Raw genomic sequence first — 24,611 nt, 5'->3', positions numbered from 1 at the left:
ATGTGGATAATTAACTTTGTTGAATGAGGAATATGTGAGTTTTTACATTGAGCCTCAAATAAAATGTTCTCTTATGACTAAGCAATTGAGAAGGGAAATATTTAAAAATGAGACATGTAAATATAGGAATTGGGTTTTCTCTAAAATATTAATAACATTATTTATTATGTTGTCCTATCTTATATATTAGTTCTCTTCATTTAAAATGCATTAACTTATCATTATTTTTCTTGTCTTATGTGTTGGTTGGTTTTATTTCTCTATGATGATCGTATATTAATATATATGACCAGAGAGGTAAAACTTATGATGCACGAATACGAATACAATACGTGTATCGAATATGACACGTATCCGATACGTTGATACATTTATTTTAAAAATAATAGGATATGATACGTGATATATAAATATTGAGAAAGGTACAATCATTCTTAAAAGCATAATAAATATATGTTTGTTAGTGTGTGAATCCAAATTAAAACAATATGTATTAAAGTTGTTAACATGAAAAAATATAAATTATTGTCATCATAAAAGTACCACTACAAGAAAACTCTTAAAGAATAACAAATTTTAGTAATAGAAAATATGTCAAAGACCAATTTCCTAATTAGAGACCAATTATTTTGATAGCCACAGCCTTAGTAGCTAATGTTAATGACCAATTTAGAAACCAATTATTTTGAGAGTCAAAACTTAGTGACCAATTTAGAAATCAATTCATAATAGAAACTATTTTAATTATCAATTTAGAGACTAATTATAATTTTTTAGAACTATTTTAGTTGTCAATAATTTTTAGTTTTTAAATTGATACCTAAATTGGTCACTATATAGTGATTAATTAATTTTTGTCACTAAAATTGGTCATTTTTTAAATATTTTCTTGTAGTGTACCATGACTTTATAAATTAGATACTTCATAGATAAGTATCGATAAAGTATTCTAAAATATCATACACGGATGCGTGTCAAACACTAATACATGATCTAAGTTGAAGTATCGGTGCATCATGGGGTAAAACAAATAGTGATAATAGTGGTAAGACCCCTCACGCTAAATTATTAGTTAATTTTAGTACTCATGAATGTCATTTTTTTTGTTGTTGTGAAAATTGTATTTATTATAGCCTTTCTTTTTATACTTTACATATTGATATGCTATTTCTGAACTAAACGGGACTGATTGTAATTATTTCTAGATATTTATAAATACATGTTAATGAATTTTGTCAAGTCACATACTAAGATTTAATTTTCTTTTAGTTATTTTTAAATTTTTGGTCATTACACATTCTGCACAAGAAAATCAGTAAAAATTTGGTTATCAATTAACCAAATTTTGAACTGGATTTTTTTTTTCAAATTATTTTAGGAAAAGAAAAATATTTTTTAAAATACTCAAACATTTTAAAATTTTAAAATAAAATTACAGAAAAAGCTCTGACTGCTTTTTTTATATTTGTTTTCTAAATAAACTTTTTTAATAATTTTTAATAATTTTTCATTTTATAAATTTTAATTAAAAAATTAATATTTTGTTATGCTTTTAAATTCCTATTTTTAAATTTTTTTTATTAAACAAAACATCTATATTTTTATAGTTTAAAACAAAAACAAAAATCTTTTCAAATAAGAAAAATAAAAAAATGGTAACAACGGTAAAAGAGTTTAGTTAAAGAAATAAAATGTACGTGAATATAGTGATAATAATAAAAATGTAAAAGAATTTGTTGCAGGAAAAAATTCCATAAAATTACCACCGTTTACACAATTTGTATCCTAAATGATATTGATTTCGATGGTTAAAATTCATTTATACAAATAAATTTCTTATAGCTCCTTTGCTCTAATTTATACTAAAGAATATTAAGTTTAATAATTCTTTTGATTTCTGTATTTGTTAAAAAAATAAGTTGGTCTTTCGGTATTTATAATCTTAATTTTAAAAAAAATGTTACAATCTGATTTTTTTTTTGTTAAATATTTTAAAGTGGGTCAAATATATTTCATCAAAATTAACATTAAAATTAATAAAATAAATCATTTTTATTAATAATTCCAATTTTGAAAAAAAAAATCCTTAACTTATCTTAAAAAATTTAAAACAAAATCAAATTATATTAATTTCTTAAAAATCAAGATAAAATTGAGACTAGAAAGAATTACTGAAGACTAATTTGAGATTTTGTACTGAAGGAGTAATTAAAAAAAAAATTATCTTACAATTTAGATGAGATAATTTTTATTCTTTCCTTTTAAGACCATTTTTACAAACACTTATAAAAAGATTGAATAGATAGCAATACTAAGCATGTCCGCATCCTTATTAATTTATATTGATAATTTGTTCATCTAATTCACATTTAAACCAGTTCAATTTTTAGCATATCACACCTTTCTTGTATACAGATCAAATCACAAATTATAAAAAAATGTCATTAATTAAAATATAATTATTTGACATCATTTAACTTCTTCGAAACAATTAAATTCAATTACAATTGAAATCTACATGGAAAATAAAAATTTAAATCTTAATAAAAAAAGTGTAATCAACATTAAATTATGCAACAAAAAATATTAGAAAACGTCTATTTTTTTTTCATCAATAAAGTTTGATCTCATTTATATGAAGTCAGTTAGTTTTTTTTTTTCTCCAACGAACACTGGTTAATGGAGTAACTCACAAAATATATAAAAGAAAAAAAACATCAATTTTTTTTCATCAATAAAGTTTGATCTCCTTTCTATGAAGTCAGCTAGTTTTTCTTTTTTCTCCAACGAACAATGGTTAATAGAGTAACTCATTATTATCCCTGTAAACTTAAGATGACTGATTATATAAATAATTAAAATAACTAAATAAATACATTTTAGAATAAACCATATTATAATTAAATTTTATAATAAACAATTTTTTAAGAAGTAAACTATGCTTTAAATATGTAATAAATACGTATTGAGGTATACGATTATAGTTATTTTAATCGGCCTTGGACCTAATACTATAAGTTTTTTTATTTTATTTTTATTATGATTTAACATTATAACTAAAATAGGAAAGAAAACTTTTTAAATGTTCACAAATTTTAGTGACCAATAATTATTAATAATACAGTGACTAGTTTATATACCAATTTATAAAACTAAAAATTTGTTGTTATTAAAATAATCATTATTATGGATACAAAATTATAATCAATCTTTAAAATTAAGTACCATGATTTTAACTACCAAAAAAATTAGTTACTAAAAATTATAAATTAGTCTCTAATTAATTAATGACCAATTAGAATTTTTTATTTATAATAGTATCTATTTTAGTAACCAATAATTTTTTATTTTATAAATTAATATTTAAATTGGTCACTATAATGATTAACTATTTTTTGTTTCTAAAATTGGTATCGAAGATTTACTTATATTGTAATGGTCCGTATATTTTATCAAGTGACATTTGTCGTCGTTATATTTCACATAAGTCACATATTTAATTAATTTATCAATTAATTCTAACACTGGTTACATAAACAAATATGATGGTACACATTTGTTTACTCTTGACATTAAAAATCCTAAAATAGGATTTTCTTTCAAAAGATGAGAAGAGAGATTATAATATGAGAGAAAAGGTAGAAGATGTTTAAAGTAAAAAGTTTTAACGTTTTTATAAAATAAAATTCTGTTTATAATTTTGACTTTTTAATAATAAAATATATGAATATCATTTATAATTATTTTTTACTCTTAACCTATTTTCTATGACTTACTATTGAAAAGAAAAAGCAATTGATAAAATTGAACCAATATAAGCTAAAAAAATTGTTGAAATTTAAATTTAGAAAATAAAAATGTAAATGAAATTAAGAATCAAAATTACTGTAACCAATTTGGTACGGATTTTATTTTCTTTAATAAAATAAGTAAGAATATGATGTTATAATGATCATAATCAAATTAATTAATTTCATATAAATAATGACTATGATTACTTCTCTTTTTTGTTCTCTTGTAATTTAACATTATGGCAAATACTTTTATTAATTTATATGAAAGGATAAATTTCTCTAATCGATATAATAAAGTCTTGGCCCACCTCACCGGTGAGAGGGATAGGGAAATAATGAAAGCAAGATTTTTCCTTCACATGGAAGAAATTCAAGTCAGCCAACAAGACCAAAGAAACTATTTTATTTTACTTTATTTATTTTTCTTTGTAAAATCATCATTTATTCCCACAATTTTGGTCCACACACACATGTATATATAAAAGGTATGATCAGTGATATTTGAGCAAATTTTCCAATAACATATATAAAAAAGGTAAGAAAAGATGATAATTAAACTTCTTATTTAACTTTAATATAATTCAGTACCTTAATAATTCATAAATGATTTCAACTAAATAAATTTAATATAGTCAACATTTTAACTTAGAAAAATTGAACAACAGAGGAAAACCTCTTGTGAATTAATCTAAAAAGCACGATATATGCAACTTCTCCCCCAAAAGCTTTGATTTCAGCAATGGAAGTGTTTAGCAATGAATTAACTTAATTAACTTCCATATCATGTATGCACATGTTCAATATCCATATAGATAGCGTGCATTTTGTGTAAGAATCTATCAAGTCAGGAAATTTAAAAGTGTTATGTCATAGATTTACATATACATACGGATCTTCCCAGAGATATGTTCGTTCTGCCTTTTTATTTGATACACCGTATCTGTCAATTGCGGTTCACTTTACAATTTTCTAATTTTGAAAAAAGAAAAATAACACTGAGGTGAGAGAAAATAGACGTGATTCACACATTTATTTAGTAAAAAATTATAATTTGATTTCATCTTTTACTCTACACGTGATTTACCGTACATTATTGATTCTAACAAAAATAATAATACATTAATTGATACACACTAAATTATGTCAAAAAAATAAAAAATGAGAGTAACTAAATAAAATAGAAGTCATAATATAATATAATCGTCATTATTTAGTTTTACCCGGTAGGTTTTAGACGACTTTCATCAAATACTTTTGCAGAGAAAAATATGAAGTGAAATTATATAAGATACTAACCCTCTGAATGAAGTCTTAGTTGGCCAACAAGTTGATTCCATTTATATATCGGTAAGAACTAGATCACAAGGTTGACTTTAGTTGATCTGTTAAAGGAAAACACATGCAGTTTTCATCCCATTCCGCAGCATAATGATTTCCACTATATATCATCAACCAGAGAGAAAATCAACGCAACGAATTCAATTAGCACCTTGATTGTGTAAGCACAATCCATGATTATGAAACAAGGATCTGAATTCATTGATGGAGTGAAGGTGAAATAGATTTACTTTGAGAGGAGAAAAGCAATTAAACCAATTAATGTCTAATTGTGCACATCTATATTCAGTGGTTGTAGATCTGGAAGTTGGGAACTCCTAATCATAACCAGTCGAATATGTATATACAATTTAGAAGTACCGATGAGTATATATAAGATCAGTAAACAAATGAAAAACCAACGCATAATTGCATATGCAAGTGAGAAATGAACAACTAAAATCATAGGAAGACGCACCGAATAACGCCTTACTGTCACTTGAACACATGCCACCATCCTCTCTTGTTTCTTTTCTGCAAGAATGAAGCCGATTCGAATACAATCTTCAGATTTAGCCAACACACAAGAACAGGAATTGAGCCATCCAGAAAAAGTAGAAGACAGAAAAAGCAACAATGAATATATAATCGTATGCATAAATTGAAGAAACCTTTTCTAGGGTTGTATGAAGATACGAAGAGGAGGATGAGAAAGCGAATTAGGGTTTGTATATGCTTCCGTTCAACAGGTGAAGCAGCCACATGATCTGTTCTTACCGTTAAAGAAGGTAAACTCAGATCATGCTGGCAGCTTCAACTGCTGCAGGTGCACGATAAGAGGGTGTAAAAATATATAATCCATGGCGGCCTCCATAGAGTCTTGATATGTATAGTTATTGTGAGGCTATATATGCATGTATATGTGTGTATATATATACACAGATCTTGTGTTGTTGTTCGTGGTTTCTCCAAGGTTGAGGATTGCGTAGAGATAAGAGCGATGGGAAGATGGCAAACGTATAGCTAGCAAAAGCATAATAAAAGTATGTGGTTCCTTTTTAATTTTTTGTCTCCCTCTTTTGTACGTTTTTTATTAGGCTACATTTTGGACCATCTCCGGTTCTAAGTAGCTAGTTTTGCTGTTTCCACTGTCATCTTTTTTGTCTCATATGACAAAGATAGATCACTGTCTTTCTTTCTTTTTTCTTAATTTGTATTTTTGTGTTATTTCGGGGCCTGGGATTTATTTAACGTGTTACAGCAGCATATATTTTTGAAATTTTGATGGAGTTCCTTTTGAGAAAAACATGGAATTGTTCCAAATTGATGGTCTGGGGAGTTGAAAAGTTGGGATGAAAGGGATGTAGGGGTTGAAGAGAAGAGTGTCCATTAATCACGGGGTGTTGGCGATTTTGGTAAGATGGGAGTTGAATTAAGGAAGGGGAAGCGAAAGCAGAAAGCATTTAGAAGATGATGAAAAGTAAAAGAAGGAGAAAGATGTGTGCATGTGGTCCTATGGTTGAAACGAATTTAATAATATCACGCTCACGCCACCACATGCAGACACACTCTAGCGAGCGAGAGTTTCCATATATCTCTCAACGGCCTTTTAAAACTTTTGTTGGATGAAGCTTTCATGCTTTTTCTCATATTGTCTGTGTTGTATGTAAGGTAGGCATCAGTTAGAATGAACCAAATAGAGTATGGGAACAATGAGTATCTAGGGGACCATTTTTTGCAATTTGCACGGTTGCGATTCATTCCTCTAACCACAATCACACAAAACCAACATTTTCACAACTTTTCTCTTTGCTCTGCATCATTAAACTCCATGTTTCTCATTAATACCCTTTCTCTTCTTTACGAAAAAGGGACGTCATAGCTTTTGCCTTAACCTTTCTACCTAAACTCCCACTCAACTTAATCTCTTAATTAAACATCGTATGATGATAAATTAGGTGAGCTTCTTTTTTCTTTCTTCCTAGATTCATGTGGACACAGAATTCTCTTGGGATGAAATGAAAGCAAGCTGATTCCATACACACGCGCACACACTTTTTGTTCATTTTTCTAACAAGAACAATTTGTTGGGTTATTAAAGTTTAGCATTAATTTGTGAGGGTGTACTGAGTTGAGGATACGAAAGAAGTGGTTATTAATTTTTGTGAACCCAAGAAAAGGAGTTTGCAGAGTAGAATCCGGTTTTTACTTGTCCCAGATATATGATGAAATTGGTCTCCATAAAGTGGTAATTATCAGAGTTGTTGGAATGGTACTGAACCCAATGTTGTGCACATGCTGCTACAATTATAAAAAAGAGCTTGGTTTGGGTGGTTAAACATGATACTGTCCCTGAATTTATATTTTTTTTTATTGAGAAATTTTAGTTGTTAGTTCCTTATTTTAATTTTTTAATTTTTTAATTTTCTTATTTTTATGGAATGTGATATGAAACGGGGCATGATGAAAAGTTTGAGAATTGATTGTGATTAAAGTATTCCCCCCAAACTAGTAGTCACCCCCAATACCAAATTGTCCCGCCCACGAAGATAAAACATTTTGAAGTGAGACAAAGAAACAGAGTAATGTGCTACCCAGTCTGCTGCGACCACTCTACACCCTATGGTAGTTGCATTACATGTGTTTTAAGGTTTTCAATCTTTAACATTTAATTAATTCAAATCATTTTTCGATTACTTTTTACTCTTCTATTTTTAGATAAAAATATTCAACACACTACGGAAAGGATTTTTATCTTATCTTTAATCAAAATTCTCATCTAATTCTTTGTTGGAAAATGAATAATCAAATAATATTACTAATAATAAAAATATAAATAGTATAATAATAATTATTAGAACAATAATAATACTATATATACGAATAAAAGAATATTAATCAGAACCAATAATTATTATAATAATAATAATAGATAATAAATAAATAAGAAAAATGAATAGAAATATCATGGATTAAGACAGGCAAGAGAAAAGTCATATGCACTTATCTCCTTAGATACAATGTCTCATCACATAATCAATCGAGTAGAGGAAATACTCTCTGAACCTTATGAATACTCATATCTTAAAAGATAAGTTAGAAAAGAATACAAAACACTTTTGTATGAGCTCCAGTGTTTTTGTTTGTATCTATTCTCATTCATGAATGTATGTATTTATAGGTGAAAGAAAGATTTAAAAATCGATTATAATAAGTTTGATTAAATAAAATATTAATTAATAATAAAAATATAATAGTTAACCATAAATAACATCTATCCATGAAATTAAAAGTCCATCAAAACATTAATAACCATAGAATAATATTTTAGTTACATGTTTTTTTAAATTATATTAAAATATTTCCCACACTTTGATCCTTATTTTTAATCCATAAATATTTATAATTGAGATTAGCTGGTGAGATAAAAAATTAAAGATTCTTTTCTTTTATTTTCGTTCCAATATCTGATGTTGTAGTTATGCCCTAAGTGAATAAATGTCCCAAATTAATGAAAATTGTTATTATTTTATTGCCTGATTATCTTTTTTTTTCTTTTATGATATTTTCTAATGTTTTGTTATATATTTAACATTTTTTAAATATCATCATTTGTTCTAGATTTTTTAGTATAAAAATATGCTTAACATGTAGTTTTTGGAATATGTTTTTATTTTGGCTAAAATAGAGGATTGATTAGAAGAGAAGTTACATAAAACTTAAAGGAAAATAATTTTTTAACAATTAAATTTGGACAACTTTTTCTTACAATCAGAAGTTACATCTTCTAAATGGCTATCAATTTTGTTATTTTGTTATTTTTATGTATTTTAAAACCACTTAGAAGATACCAACTTAGGTTATAAGAGAAAGTTGTCAAAAAATATCATTGTCCAAACTTAAATAACTTTTTATGAGATTGATAATATATATATATATATATATATATATATATATATATATATATATATATATATATATATATATATATATATATATATATATATATATATATATATATACATACATATATATGTATATATATATATGTATATATAGATATATATGTATATATACATATATGTACATATGTATATATACATACATATGTATATATACATATATATATATATATATATATATATATATATATATATATATATATATATATAATGAAATGCATCATCTTATATATAAGGTTTAATGATTAATATTAAACTCTTGAATAATTAAAAATTATTTTAATAAAATTACTATCTTCTTTCGTTGTATTTGAAAGTCTCGTATTAGCTTATTCAACATAAGATATCCGACCTAAACACTAAAAAAAACTATTACTAAAATTTCAAATTACAAAAAAAAAAAAAACAGAGGATATGTGTTAATTGTGAATAAATAGATGTGTTAATATCTTTTTAATCTAAAAGATTTTTTTATCAATAATTTTTGTATATTGATTTTTTCATAAAGAGTAAAGTAGATATTTTGAAAGTTTAATATAATATCTTCTTGTTATAGACCCCAAACACAAATGTAGTTTGAAAACCATTTTATTTTCAAAGTTATTTTCTTAATAAATTATGGTTTGAAAGAGCATTAAAAGAACGGGGGAAAAATTAATGCAAATTAGTTGGTGAGATTATAAATGTGCAGTGTTTATGCATTGAGAAAACTCTTGGCATGAAATTATAGCAAGCATTTATGATATTTGATGAAAGGGGTCCTTAAATTGCCGAACATCTGCTGACATGCTACCGTTTTCGCACTTACATTTTTCCACTTCTGACATTCTTGGTTGTTGCTTGAAATGAACACAAATCAATGCGTATTTATTAACTATAAGATACCTAGAATTCAAAACTCACAATAAAATCATCACTTTTTCCTCACAATAATACTTCTACGTTAAATCAAACCAACTTCAGAAGCATACTAAAATTTATACCTTCCTGCTCATGTACAGAAACTCGCGATACAAACATAATTGAAAAGATCAACTATAATACAAGAGAAGTGTTGGGTTTTATATTACTTCTTATGTTTTGGTTATAGTCATTGTTATGGAGAATATTATTGTTCTATATGGTTATATGACATTATTATTACACATATAAGATATTTGACATCACTTTTACTTCAAAATCCTAAGATAATGGTGTTTAACTTTTTGTCTTTTCTACTCAATGTGGGACTTTAACTTACACTTGGACTATTTTCAATAATCTCCCCTCAAGGATGAGTCCCTTGTTTTTTTTTTCATATGGTATATTTCTCTTCATGTGTATGGTGACCTCCAGTGGCGGATCTTGACTAATAATGTTGGGAGAGCCAAAATAATATACTCAAAATTCAAAATTTATATATTTAATTATTGTCATTAACACAATAAAAGTGTATACATAATTTAGTATAATCGTGTATCTAAAGAAATCATACATATACAAAGAATTGTCCTTTGTTTTTCAGATTTTTGAACTCATCCATAATTGAGTCAAAACTAAAATTTTTAACTATTTCTTTTTCAATGTAAAGATAAACATGTTCCAAAATATTAATATAAAACATGTTTCTCTAATAGAACAATATGATTATTTGTATGATTCAGGATACATAAAGTTAAGATATTGAATTTGTATTGATTTCATCTTCACCAATAGCTTTCTTTTTATCACTTTTAAGAAATAAATCTATTTTTTTATTTTTCGTCAATATACCTATTTCTTTTTTAAGTTTAAGATTAAAAAATAATTTATCATAATTTAATTAAAAAAATAAAAATTAAGTTACTAAAAGAAAAAATCAATGACAATCAATTCTCATTAAAAGCTGATTATGAAAAAACACATAGTACAGTCATTTTTTTTTCCTATAATAATAAAAAATAAATATAAGGCTCATGAGGTAAAAAATAATATTAACTATTAAAAAAATATTTCACTATCAAGTAATAGGAGAGAGTTACCTTTTGTCTTCATAAATGAAAGAGAACAAATGATAAATGAAAGAAAAAAAGAATAATTTTGTATTTAACTGTTTTTTTTTTCTCAAAATGAAAAGAAAACATGTGAAAATGTGAAATCAATATAACTTGTGAAAAATGAAAAATACAATGAGAAAGAAAATAAAAAATATCTTAATAAATATTTTTATTATTTATTACATTTGATTTTATATTTTAATATTTATTAACATTAAATATTGTGCCTTATAAAATAAATAAAAATATATTTCATTTAATTTTTATCAATTTTTATATGTTATATATAATAAAAAAATTAAAAAATTGAAAATAATTAATATATATAATATAAAAAATTAAAAATAATTAATATATATAATATAAAAAATTAAAAATTGTGGGGGAGGGGAGGGGGGCACCCCCTGCCCCAATGATCCTCCGCCACTGGTGACCCCTTTGGTTATGGTTATTAGGTCAGTCACTCTGAACCATTGACTTCTCATAGATTTAGCCCCTCTAGATATGTTTGCATCCTTATCGGTCATAGATCATAGCTTTCACAATCAAAGAGTGGAATAGCGACATGTGACATATTTCCTTCCATCTTATTGACAGTAAGAATAATGAAATGACTCTTGATACCACTTGTTGGGATTTTTAGGATTTTTGATAATATAAGAGATATGAGATATATAAGAGATATATATGATATGTTCCTCCGTATGACATATCACATATATCTCTCATATATCTCATATCTCTCTTATTTTTAAAAGTCCCTAAAAATCTCAACAAGAAATTATATACCTTCTATTAGACGAATAATAAATATAAAATAACAGTCATTTTAAAAATAAATGTTAAAAATTATAAAAATAAGATAATTTTATAAATCGATTTAGTGAATCCCAACTTAACAAAAAATTATAAATTAAAATTTTAGCAAAATTTGTTTGATTTAGTCTTAAAATTTATTTTTGTTACCGATAAAAAAATAAAACAAAAAACTTAGAGAAGACATATTCTTGCATCATTCATCATTATCAATTTCAGTTCCAATTCCAACGAGTGATATATAGCAGTGAAAACAATAATATGACATCCATATGAATTATCATGGTTTCAAAAATGAATCTATGGGCTCATTATTTACCGCACGCATATCAAAGCTGACATTGACATCTGAATCATAGAACTTGGTCAGAGAACATTACATTCAACAAGAGTCCATCACATTAAGGTCACTGAAACTCTTTAATGTCTCCTTCACCTTCATTGTCAACCGGCAACACAGGAGAACAGCCTCTAAATGGAAAATAGAACTATAAAAAAATAAGAATTTGATCTCTATGATTAGTTTTTTTGGCTTGTTTCTATTCTATACTTTCAAAATACACCGGTAAACACCTATTTTAATGTTTTAAAATCTATTAAATTTTTTTGTAAAAGACCAAGATCAGTATAATTTTAACATTCAGATAGAACAAAAAAAAATAAAAATCTAACGGAAAATCTAGACTCAGACAAATATAGACGCTCTCACACCACTCATTATCCCACTTCCAGGCCTATGTAAGGATTGACCAGAATATTATTATTTGATAATTACCAAAATTATACTGCGAAACACTTTATTGCTTTCATTGATCCTATATATATATTTTTTTAATTTGAAAAGTTAAGAAGATGAAAACAATCAAAACTTTTCCCTTTTATTGCATTTTTTTCTTCATTGGTAATTTTGATGATTGGTTAATTCAATTGGCGAGTATTGGTTGATTTGTGAGGCAGTGAAGGAGTTGGTGAAAGTTGAGTGAAACAATGGCAGCATTGGGAAATGGTGATCTTGAAGATGTTAGGATGCGCCGGCATGGAGTGGAATATATTCACCTCTATTATCCGCACCGTATTGATGCATGAGTGCCGATTCAGGAAACTGTAACTGGTACAATCAGTCAAAGTTGGTGATAGATTCGTCATTTTAAGGTTTTACTTGGTTTTGAATGAGGTTGGTATTGGTCTGGTTTGGTTTGTGAGTGAATAAATAGATGGAAGAGATTACAGAGGTGGTTGAGGAGGGAAGAGGGTACTATTATTTAGATACCCAACAAATTTTTACCTACAGTTTACGTCTATTATATTATCTTTCAATATCTCTCCATAGAAATACAAAATAAAAATAAGTCATGTGTTGTAAAAAAAAACAAAAGTTAAATACATAGGACTGTCGGAAGGTAGCGCAGACACAATAAGGGGGGGCCATGTTCTGCAATTACTGCTCTGCAAATGGAGTGGTCCCTCCTCTCCATAAATTAGAGATCAACAATGTTTTTTCTTTACACTTGGATCTTTCCAAACTATGTATTATGCTGGACGCTAATTTATTTTAGGTTAAGGATGCAAGATGCAAGTTTAAGTGCTTTTTTAAAACGAAACTGCAAATATCTTTTATATTGGAGATACTTTTACTTAGAGTAGACATGTCTTTATTTTCTAAATAATTCAACTATTGAATTGTTTGATATCTCTGGATAATAATGAATATCAAAATTTAGATGAATTAAAGATTCGTAAATATATACATTTCAAAGAGTATACCACAAGGCCTGAGAGTTTATAATAGGGGTGGCATGGATTGGACATCCATTTTATATCCAAATAATTGGATTAGATTTTTGACCCAAATCCATTTTTTTAACAAAAGTAGTTTGGATTTTTTTAGAATCCAGATCCAAATATTTGGATCAAGATTTAAATCCAATCCAAATATTTGGATCAAGTTTAAAATCCAGAATCCATTTTTAATAAAAGAAATTTAAATTGAATTTCTTAAAACTTGTGTCATTAAGGCCCGAATGACTCGGATGGGATCGACGACCCGGACGGACCAGACAACCCAGACAGACCCGACAACCCGGACGATCCAGACGAGCCCGGCGACCCGAACGACCCAGATGGGCCCGATGACCCGAACGGGCTCGACAACCCGAACGGGCCCGAAAACACAAACAGGCTTGACGACATGAACGGGTCGGACGACCCGAATGGGCCCAACGACCCAGACGGGCTAGACAACCCGGACGGACAGGTCCAAATAGTCGGGCCCAATCGGGTAGTCGGGCACATTCGAATCGTGGGGCCCATCTGGGTCGTCAGGTACGTCAAGGTCATCAGGCCCGTCTGAGTCGTCGGGCCCATCCGGGTCGTAGGGCCCGTCTGGGACGTTGAGCCCATCTAGGTCGTAGGGCCCGTCCGGGTCGTAGGGCTCGTTCGTGTCATCGTGCCATCTGGGTCGTAAGGCCCGTGTAGGTCGTCAGGCTCGTCCGGGTCGCCAGGCCCGTCAGGGTCGTCCAAGTCGTCAGGTCCGTCCGGATCGTCGGGCCCATTCGGGTCGTCGGGCCCGTTCGTGTCGTCGTGCCCATCCGGGTCGTCGGGCCCGTCCGGGTCGCCAGGTCGTCGGGCCCATCCGGGTCTTCGGGCCCGTTCGGGTTGTCAGGCCTGTTCAGGTTTTTGGGCCTGCCTGACTCGTTCGGGTCTTTGGGCTGCCTGACCTGTTTTCGTCATTGGTTCTGCCTGGTCCGTTCGGGTTTTCGGGTCCGCGTGACTCATCAGGTCATTGGGCCTGATCGACTCGTTCGGTTTGTCGGGCCCGCCTATCTCGTTCATATCTTTAGGCCCGCCCAACCTCTTATGGTTGTCGGGCCTGTCCGATCTGTATAGGTCGTCGAGCAAGGTCCATCCAAGTCTGAATTTAGCATAGTTCATCTCAACCTTTAGTCTAACCCAACTAAAAATTTAAATTGAAAATTTGGATTGGATTTTTTGGATTATCCATATTTAAAAATCTTGATTTATAAAATGGATATCCAATCCATAAGATATATAAAATGTAAATTAGATTGGAATCCATATGCATTAAATGGATTTTAAATGGATTAGATTTTTAATAAAATGGATTATAAATGGAGTGGATTGGAGCAAAAGTGGATTGGATCAAGAAAATTAAATTTTTTGCCCACCCCTAGTTTATAAGAAGGTTTTTATATTAATGATAAATGTACTCTTCTTCATGTTCTATTTAGGTTGAGATGTATAGTTTCAATGTCTATTTCCTTTCGTGCTCTTCAATTAACCACAATTCTTCCTCTTCTAATAATCACAATTTTTGTTCTCTGATAGCCGGATGATCTCGACAAAAGAGTCTGCAAAGGCACTCTGACACTCAAGTTAGTTACTGGCTGTAACAACAATAATGCAAGAAATGAGATCAGTGACTTACCTCTTGAACAATGCTATTTATACTATCTGGATACACCCTGCTTGTTAAGCCTAGGATTTGCTGGATTAACTCGCCTTAATATTTTTTAACGTGTTTATATGTCCTTATTCACTTTGTACTCTTACTATTTCATCCAGCGTAATTATATCTATATTTCATCAAACATAATGTATTTTCACTATTTTTTAATTTTACAATTCAATATACTTTCAATTTTTACTCTCTTGAGCTTCTATCAATACCAACTCTAAATCTAAAAAATATAATTAAGTATCTAAAAAATATAATTAAGTAGATTACTTTTAGATTTTAAAAATCCAAAAAAATATCCAATCAAGTAAATTGGATTTAAAATAAAAAATGCTAACATGGATTTAAAACAAAAAATGCTAACAAGTTGGGAGATTTTAAACTGTTTAGAAAATGCTAACAAGTTTGTTTTCTCTTTTTCTTTGGTGGTAAGTTGATTGATTTATGGAGGTTATCTTCTGATAAGATTTGTTTCTCTTTTAGTCACTTCAATAAAATTACGAGTTTCAGCCTGTGTTTGTTGGAATATCACCAAAAAATTCCTCGTAAGACTTAGATAATTTTCCTTTCACTGATTAACTTTTGAGATTTAGTTAAATGTACCGAATGTCCAACAATAAGCTAACTCACGTTTTATGGAATTATTAGTTGAATTATACGGTTAGAGATGTTAAAAGATCTTTATTTCCGGGTACTTGCGAATAAAAATCGTAATAGATAGAAAATAGATATTAAAGAAGAATATCCACGGATAATGGGAACGGATACGGGTACCATAGTATTCGTACTCATAGATACTTGTATATGTTATACTATAATTTAAATTAAAAAAATAAAAAAATAATTAAAATATTAACATATTGAGTTTGAATAGATTATTTTTTATCCATTGATTTTTAAAATCTCCATTTATTTATAAACTATTATTCAACACTATTTAAATGAGTTATTTGTACTTTGTTTAAAATTTATAAATATTATGCATTATATTTTTTTATTTAAATTTATAGTTGAGGTTTGTTATTAAATATTTTTTTTTTTAAAATACTCGCGGGTACCTATAGATACCCGTGGATTTTAAAAAATATATAAGTACCCACACAAAGTGCGAAACGAATCCAACATATACGGAAAGCTACTACCCATCACGTTGACATCCCGTGTTTCAATAAATAAATATACATTAGTTATTCTTTTTACAGCTAGATTATCTTTCAACTATGTAAGTTTGGATCGAGAATTTCGAGTGGAAAATTCAACTTAAAACGATTCCAAATGATCACGCATCTAAATGTTTTATTTATATCAAATTCAAAGAATTTTAAAGAATGAGAATTTTATACAAGATTCTTCTAAATACTTAAAACTTCTGCTGAATACTCATCAACTTTTTGTCGCTTTCTTTAACCACATTCTTCAATGAAATCTCACAAAAATAAGACCTGGTATTTAAAAGAGACCAACCAACCTTATTCTACTATATAACATATTACACATTAAAATATAATTGAAATTAAAATTAAACTTTTGGAAAGAAGGGAATATATATATATATATATATATATATATATATATATATATATATATATATATATATATATATATATCTCAAATGCTTAGTACAACAAAATCAATGACTCAAGAAAGAATTGAAAATTGTCCTTAAAACAACATAATATAAAATTATATCATTCTGGCCTTTAAGTAGGTGGAATTTCACCAAATAGTTTAGTAAATATCCTCCTAAATAAATTTACAAACTACGTGAATTGTTCAAAGAATGCAAGTTTTTTGGACTTACATATTTGCCTGATATTTCAACAATCTACTGATATAAGACTTGACACAATGACAATACAAAATACTTCTTTATATTTTCACATAAAATATTAGTACATACTATCAAATGAATTGTGATGTTTCTTCAAAAATGGTCCAACTACAATTAAAAAAAACTCGCGAAGTTTCTGTTTAGGAAACAGACACTTAAATATTAAATTAAGAAGGTTAAAAAACAGTTACAAGCAACACAATCGATGTATTGTATTGAGATAGATAACCTGGCACCTGTTAAACCAGCTTAGTGCAGTTTCTAAGCTATTCTGATTTTGCCAATAGAGACTACACAACTTTGGCAACAAGGTTTATGAAAAATACTGATTGAAAACTTGTATTGCAAAATGAATAACAGGCGAGGATATAGTCACAAATATTGATAATTGGCCACATGAGCCACCTACTATTCAGAACTCTTCCGTTATTTGAAGTGATTCTGATATAGAATAATGGTACAAGGGTGAACAGAAAACACAGGCATGTTCCTGTTTGGTGCAGGTAAAGGGTGATGATTTAAATGACTGATTAGGATGCCACCTTCAACGCAGTTTAGCTCCTTCCAGATCCAGTCGTTCAAGGCAATTCTAACCTCGACCAAGTTTCATGTTTCAAAGACACAACAAATAACCATGCAGCTTTAAATGTTTGCTTCCAAACACAAATTGTCACAATCATATGGATATAGTTTGCATCAGTTTTATTTGAAATGAGTTAGACATTAGAAGTCATAAACCATCATTCACGAAGTTAACACAACATTTCCAATCAAAATTTCTAAGGGAGGATTGGGAGAAAACTTGAATCTCCTCGAGGATTAATGATCCTCAATCTTCTTCAAACCCTTCATGTCCGTTGTTTCAACGCTGCATTGACAGTAAAATATCAGAAAATAATAAATCAATACTTTTAAATAGCCAGAATGCATTCCCTTGAGAAGCATATAAGATTGCAAACTACGAAAAAAGGTATAATCCACATTCAAGTCAATTAAGTGGTCGATTCCAAAATCACAAATGCTTCTAACACAGCATGACACGGTAATTTCTTGGATAAAAACTTGAAACTAAAAGTAAATGAATATCTGGATCCAGTAGAGTTCTTATTGTTGCTTCTGCCAGAAATCAATTAACAATGATGATGCTAAATATAATAGCTGGATGTAAAATGAATAAGAGAAATCACAATCAAATTACGGGAACAGGCAAAACAAATAATTACTAAGAAATTTGATAGTTCTGAACTAATAGCAGAAAAAACCAAAAGCTGTAGATGAGAAAGGATGGGTAATCAAACTTGATAGAAGGATGGTTTATAGCTTACGTTGAACCATGTAGCACAATCTTCTGAACTTTTGTGATCTCTGATCCTGTTTGGTTGTCCTCAATAAAAATTGTCAAGCTGATCAAGTAATTAATATAAATTAGCGGACAATTCTGTCAATTAGATTAAACAAGAGGCACGTCTCAAAAGGAAGGAATCCAGGAAAATAGCATACCTACGAACATTTTGGAATTTGACATACTTTAAAAGTACTGGTTTCCCCTGTCAGAGACAATGGAATAATCTTTACGTTAAAGATACATGTGTGGGAAAAGAAAGCTTCAAATTGCTTTAGGGCAAACATCATGAACTTAGAAAGAGTCACAGAATAACTACCTTAAGGTTTTCTTCCGACAAATTTGCCACATCACTTGGTGGAAAATCATTGACATTACTGTCGTTAACAAATAATCAGCAACTAATTGAATCACATGAAAAAATTGCTATGACACAGAGATTTGCAGAAAAAAAAAGAAAAAAACTATACCTAAATCCCATATGCTCCTTGTTAGAAAATAACTTCACTGTCTTGGGGCCTAAAAGACGACAATGCAATCCAATTATAACCACGACAAAATTTAAAAAAAAAAGTGCAGTAGCAATCAGTGAAGATCATATATACAAGCTAAATAATCATCCCTAGCATATCTCAATTCAGAAAATATACTACAAGTTCCCTAACAGAAGTACAGATATATAGGGGCATCTTATTGAGCAATATTTAAATCTCAACTAACATGAATTGACTAAATCTAATCTATCAAGCACTGGCCACTATGAGAGGAAAGCATATTTCAGAGTCCTGAGGAAAAGTTTTAGGGTCCATGTCTTCAATTCAATGAATGACATAGTTTGAAGTTTATGAACGTGTTACCTTCATCTTCAGGACCTTTGATAACAATGGAGTAGAGTTTAATAACTTGTGTGAAAGGAATATAGAGCAAAAGCTGTTCATCTGCATCACTCTCCAGATGCAAACCCTCATCTTCTCTATAACCCTGTTTATTAACAAACACAGTAAGATAAGGCAGGCAACCCAAAAACCCTTCTTTTCACTAACAAGGACCCTTTTGAAAAAGCATAAAACTTGCATATGATAAAGAGAAAAAGAAATAAATTGAAAACAATAAAGAATGGAGGAAGAGGAACAGGGGGAGAAAGACGAGAAAGGAAACCTAACGAACCTGTTTGATAGCATTGGAGAGAGAGTGGGTGGAACTTTGATTGAGACATTCAACCCCAGACCAGTCTATGAAGTCTAAGAGATCAACCTAATTAAGAAGAAAGAAAAAAACAAATGAAAAGATCAGAACGTGGTTCCTCTGAACGAATCGAAAAGGATGGTGATAGAGTTTGAATCTTACTTGACCCTTTGGAATAGCGCTGGCTGATTCCCCAGACATTGCTGATACGGTTTTTGCGAGAGAAAGAAAGAGAAAGAGAAAGACGAGAGGGAGAGAGAGAGAGAGAGAGAGTGTGTGAGAGAGAGGAATCAAATATCAATGGCCAAAAACAAACCCAGCTCCGAATAAGGTTACGCTGAAACCCCAGAATTTGTAATCTTTAATTAATTAATATTAATCATCGTTTCAGGGAAGAAAGAAATTAAAATTAAAATTTATTCGTGAGTAACAATAAACAAGAAGTAAAAATATGGTTTCTTCCGCAAAAAATATTAGATATAAGTCGGTTTAAATGCTATTTTGATGTTATTTTAGTCCAGTTTGTTTAAGTTTATCTCTCTTTTTTGTATGTTCAATATCATTCCTGGTTTGTTAGATTATATTTAATTTTGTAGTAGTTGATATTGTTTAAATTGATAACCATATATTAAGGATAGATCAGTAGGGGTGAAATTAGAAATGTCAAGGCTATTAGTAGTAGCTCTTTTGTACTTTATCCGTGAGATAAATATTTATTTCGTACCCGTATCCATATTTATATGAATATTTGTTATGTGGGTACTTACATGTTTTATAATATCCACGAATATTTATGAGTATCTATGCATATTTACAACAGAAAAATTTAATATTTAACAACATAATTTAACCATAACTTCAAATCAAAATATAATGCATCACATTTATAAATTTCAAATCATGCAAATAACCTAGTTGAATAGTATTGAATGACAAATTACAAAAAATATAAACATTTTTTTAAACTAATTTATAAAAATTAACTCATTCATAATTAATGTTTTAATGGTTTAATCATGTTTTTTTTTTTAAATTTAAATGAGAATATAACGAGTATGAAAGTACGGATATTCACGAGGAGTACAGATACTATAATACTCGTATCCGCTCATACGGATATAAAAATTACTCGTATCCATTTACAATATCAATTTCTTACTCATTGCGAGTTTTATTCCCATATACTCACATATTCGGATTTTTTTTTTATATTTCTAAGTGAGACTAAATTGAACATAGTTAAAGTAAAGACTTATGGAAATAAAACACAAACAATCATAACTAAATCAATACAAATAATACCAACTTGTAGACTTTGTTGTTATCAAGTTAAACAACTTCAACAAAATCAACCAAATTGAATATAACTTAGCAAAACAAAAACCAAAATAAACACAAACAAAAAATGTTTCAAATTGAATAAACGGACCAAAATAAGAATAAAATAGTATTTAAACTTAAAAAATGTTTTAAACTTTTATCTCTAAATAATATATTTTAATTAATAAACATATAAAATTCCGTTACGCGTCATCATTTAAAATTATAACGTTTTAAACAAAAATTGTTACAAACTTAATCAATAATTAAAAATACGTTTTTTTTCACTTATTTTATATATTTTAAAAATTCATTTTAATTTTGTTAGTTTAATGAAACCGAAAACAGTTGTGTAATATAAATTTTAATATTTACATACGTTTAACGTTTAAATTGCGAGACTTATATGATTCAATGCTGTAGAAAAGGATTTATTTATTTTTTAAATATAACGGGCTTTATATGTTTTGAGAGTTAAATATATTAGAAGTTTAAATTAATAAAACAAACACGTTTTGAACTGACTCACTCCTTACAGGATTTTAGATAAGAAACTTAGAAGAGAAATATTATTTTAGCTTAATTTAAATTTTAATTCCTACATGTTAGAAATTTGGCAATTGACATGTAATTATTTTTCATAATTTGGTTATTTAGCTTTTAGTTATTTATAACTTTTATGTTTAAATTTTTAACATACTTATAATTTTTAATCATTTTTTGCAACTTAATGAATATCATTAGAATGGACAAGTTCATCATCATAAAAATGTATTCAAAACATGAAAATGATAGAACAGTTAATTTGCAGTCGGAGAAAATAAGATTAAATATGATTTTGCTCTCTCAAGTTTAAGTCAATTTTGAAATTAGTTTTTCTTTGAAACTTTATATCAATTTAGTATTTCATCTTTAGAAATGTGTGGATTTAGTCCTTCTTACCAACTTTTGTTAGGTTTATTTGACATTTTAAATGTATTTTAATATTTGAGTTAATATTGAAACAAAAATGTGTCAAACGGTTTAAACAATTCAAATACTATCATGAAATACGTTGAAAATGCCATATCAACCTAACAAAATTTGGTTAATAGAACTAAATTCACGTATTTTTAAAAGTGAAAGACTAAATTAATCAAAAATTTTGAAGATGAACTACTTTCAAATTTCACTAAAGTTAGAGTGAGAAAAACATATTTAACCGAGAAAATATATTATAAGTTTATCAAAAAAATAATATATTTATACAATAACACTGCAGTAATAGAATTAACTATGTAAAACCTAAAATCCACAAACGGCGGAGTTTTAGTAGTTTACAAAAGCTCTAAAGTTCAAATATTTTCACTCCCTTTATTGTACAAAAAACAAATCATTCGTACTGTCTACGTATGTGCATACAGTATAACATACACTATAGCAACAATAGTCATCACATTCACACCCCAATGAGTGATGAACAACAATGAAATCAATTATCGACCAAAATAATTTTCTGCATCCCTTTCAGTCTTTAGCTCCACATCACCATACCCGTGGACATCATCAACATAATCATCCAATGGAACCTTCCTCTGAACACCGAGCCTGAGTTATCTGAGACAAAAACACCAAAACAAACACAACTTCAGAATTCACATATCTTCAAACAAACTTCAATGTTTTTTTTCTTTTCCATTTTAAATATTGTGTCAGCAAATACAAAAAATTGGTCCAATCTCACCTTGACTGCCACTGGTTGAATCTGCAACTTTTATTCCAAGCTTCGAACAATCAGATCCAAGAGTACCTTCAAAATACAACCATAAAACAATCATTTTCCTTAATCATTAAGTAATCTTTTTTGCTAACATTCTGCGACCAGAAAAAAAAGGTTTTGAATCCTTACATTCGCTGTAACAAGGAAAAACGGAGATGTTGAGAAGATTAAAGTAATTGGTGCTGCATTCACATGAGTATGTATGTGTCCTGTTCTGCGTGCATTTTCCTTCCCCACAGTACGCCCAATAGCAAGCTATAGTATATTTTTAATTGCAAAGTGTTAGGAATCGAAATGTGAGACTAAGTTTTAAATTGAATAGAAATGAGAAAGTAGAGTACTATATAAGAATAAAGACTCATAAATCCATTGTCTTAAGGTTTTGGGTTGAGAATGATGTTAATGTCTTATGTGGTTGGACTCAGGTCTCATTGTTGTATTTCCCTAGTAAAACCTCCTTTATAAACCTAACAAGTGGTAACCAATGGTTAAAATTGGCTGCAAGTGCAGTATAGTCCTAGTATCAAAAGTCTTTATAGTAAGAATTTCACATAAGTGTTTCTTATTAAGAAAAACGACGATACAGAAAAGGATAAAAAAGGAGTACTCATAGTTGGACTCAGATTTTACGGGTGTTGTATCTCCCTAATGAAATTTCCTCGATAGATCTAACACAAATCACATTATAGAAAGAGTATCATATTATAATTCACTAATGACATGAATTTTTCTGAACTGCTAAATAAAATTTAACGTTTTATAAACAATGATTATGTTTCTTACGATTAAAAGCTGACAAGTTGTGTGGAAAACTCTTCTCTGGAACTGGCGGTGGTGCTGGTTGACAACCATAGTTCAAGCTACCTGCAGAAGATATATACAACAATTTTCATTAAACCAGTTTTTTAAACGTTACACTGTAATAACAAAAATTTGTAAAATTGTTTAAATTACTTAAAGTGGAAGCAACAGAGAAAAAAACTACATTGGGGAATGACACATGGAAGAAAGCTGGTGGCATATTTATCATCATCGTCTTGAGTTCTCGTCCAGCCAGATTCGCATTCACAAATGAAGTTTAATGGATAACTTGTATTCACAACGCACCTTCCTTTCCCACATTCCACTTCTTCACAAACCTTATCTGCAATATTTCATAACCATATGTCACAGTTAAAGTCATAATACACAAATTTAACACCACTTTGTAGCGTTGCAGTTTTCATGCATTAGATGAATAGATAAAACAGAATAAGATTAAGTTTTTCGTTGTGTCGAAGATAGAGATGAGTTATGCACCAAGAAAAGAATCAGTAATATTATTATCCCCTTTGGCAGCGAAGGGAAACAGCAGAAAAAGAAACATGGCCATGATGCCAAAAAACCTGTAGGAACCCATTTGTTTGGTATATAACAAAAGCAATAACAGAGAGAGAAGAAGAAGAAGAATCAGAAGTTTGAAGGTGTATGATGGAAGGAGGATTTGGGTTTGGTCCTTATAAATATAAGAACTAAGAAGTTGTATTTGTTATATTAATATTATAACAGTTACTGTCTTTCTCACATTCTTATGCTTCACACATCCAAGACTTTTGGGTTAGAAAATTGTGGCAGACACCTCTCTCACGTTCCATTCACTACACAGAACAATATTATAGTAATCATTTTTTCCCCAGATTTCTTCTCCCACTACCGTGTTTGAAGAAATTTTAAGTGTTTTTTCCTCTAGAAGAGTGGAAAGTAAGCAAAGGAAGCTTCTTTTTTCTGCTTAAAAATGCTGTATGAATCCTTACTT

The 24,611-nt window shown here is 29.0% G+C and overlaps 2 protein-coding genes and 1 long non-coding RNA gene across 4 annotated transcripts; all 3 read right to left on the bottom strand.

Annotated features, from left to right (window-relative positions):
- Positions 1-4,045: 4,045 nt before the first annotated feature.
- LOC114190772 lies at positions 4,046-6,339 on the bottom strand. 2 transcript variants are annotated; one of them, XR_003605847.1, is made up of 4 exons: positions 5,783-6,339; positions 5,590-5,645; positions 5,091-5,232; positions 4,046-4,763 (listed from the first exon to the last, which is right to left on the bottom strand). It is a non-coding gene; the product is annotated as an uncharacterized LOC114190772 (long non-coding RNA). The 2 variants fall into 2 exon arrangements; XR_003605848.1 differs by lacking the exon at positions 4,046-4,763 and having other exon boundaries at positions 4,827-5,232; positions 5,783-6,337.
- An 11,183-nt stretch (positions 6,340-17,522) lies between these two features.
- On the bottom strand, positions 17,523-20,094 carry LOC114190027 (PITH domain-containing protein At3g04780). Its single transcript, XM_028078775.1, has 8 exons — positions 19,900-20,094; positions 19,720-19,806; positions 19,410-19,533; positions 19,023-19,071; positions 18,872-18,929; positions 18,711-18,757; positions 18,536-18,613; positions 17,523-18,078 (listed from the first exon to the last, which is right to left on the bottom strand). The coding sequence occupies exons 1-8, from the start codon at positions 19,936-19,938 to the stop codon at positions 18,030-18,032; spliced, it is 531 nt and encodes a 176-aa protein (XP_027934576.1). The 5' UTR covers positions 19,939-20,094; the 3' UTR covers positions 17,523-18,029.
- A 2,202-nt stretch (positions 20,095-22,296) lies between these two features.
- On the bottom strand, positions 22,297-24,324 carry LOC114192257. The gene is made up of 6 exons (XM_028081917.1): positions 24,116-24,324; positions 23,802-23,960; positions 23,600-23,680; positions 22,946-23,071; positions 22,781-22,846; positions 22,297-22,653 (listed from the first exon to the last, which is right to left on the bottom strand). The coding sequence occupies exons 1-6, from the start codon at positions 24,213-24,215 to the stop codon at positions 22,571-22,573; spliced, it is 615 nt and encodes a 204-aa protein (XP_027937718.1). The 5' UTR covers positions 24,216-24,324; the 3' UTR covers positions 22,297-22,570.
- Positions 24,325-24,611: the final 287 nt, after the last annotated feature.

The sequence above is a fragment of the Vigna unguiculata genome, chromosome 7 (genome assembly GCF_004118075.2).
Source record: "Vigna unguiculata cultivar IT97K-499-35 chromosome 7, ASM411807v1, whole genome shotgun sequence".
Taxonomy (NCBI): Eukaryota; Viridiplantae; Streptophyta; class Magnoliopsida; order Fabales; family Fabaceae; genus Vigna; species Vigna unguiculata.
Note: the sequence above shows the minus strand (reverse complement) of the source record. Positions and strands in the feature narration are given on the sequence as shown.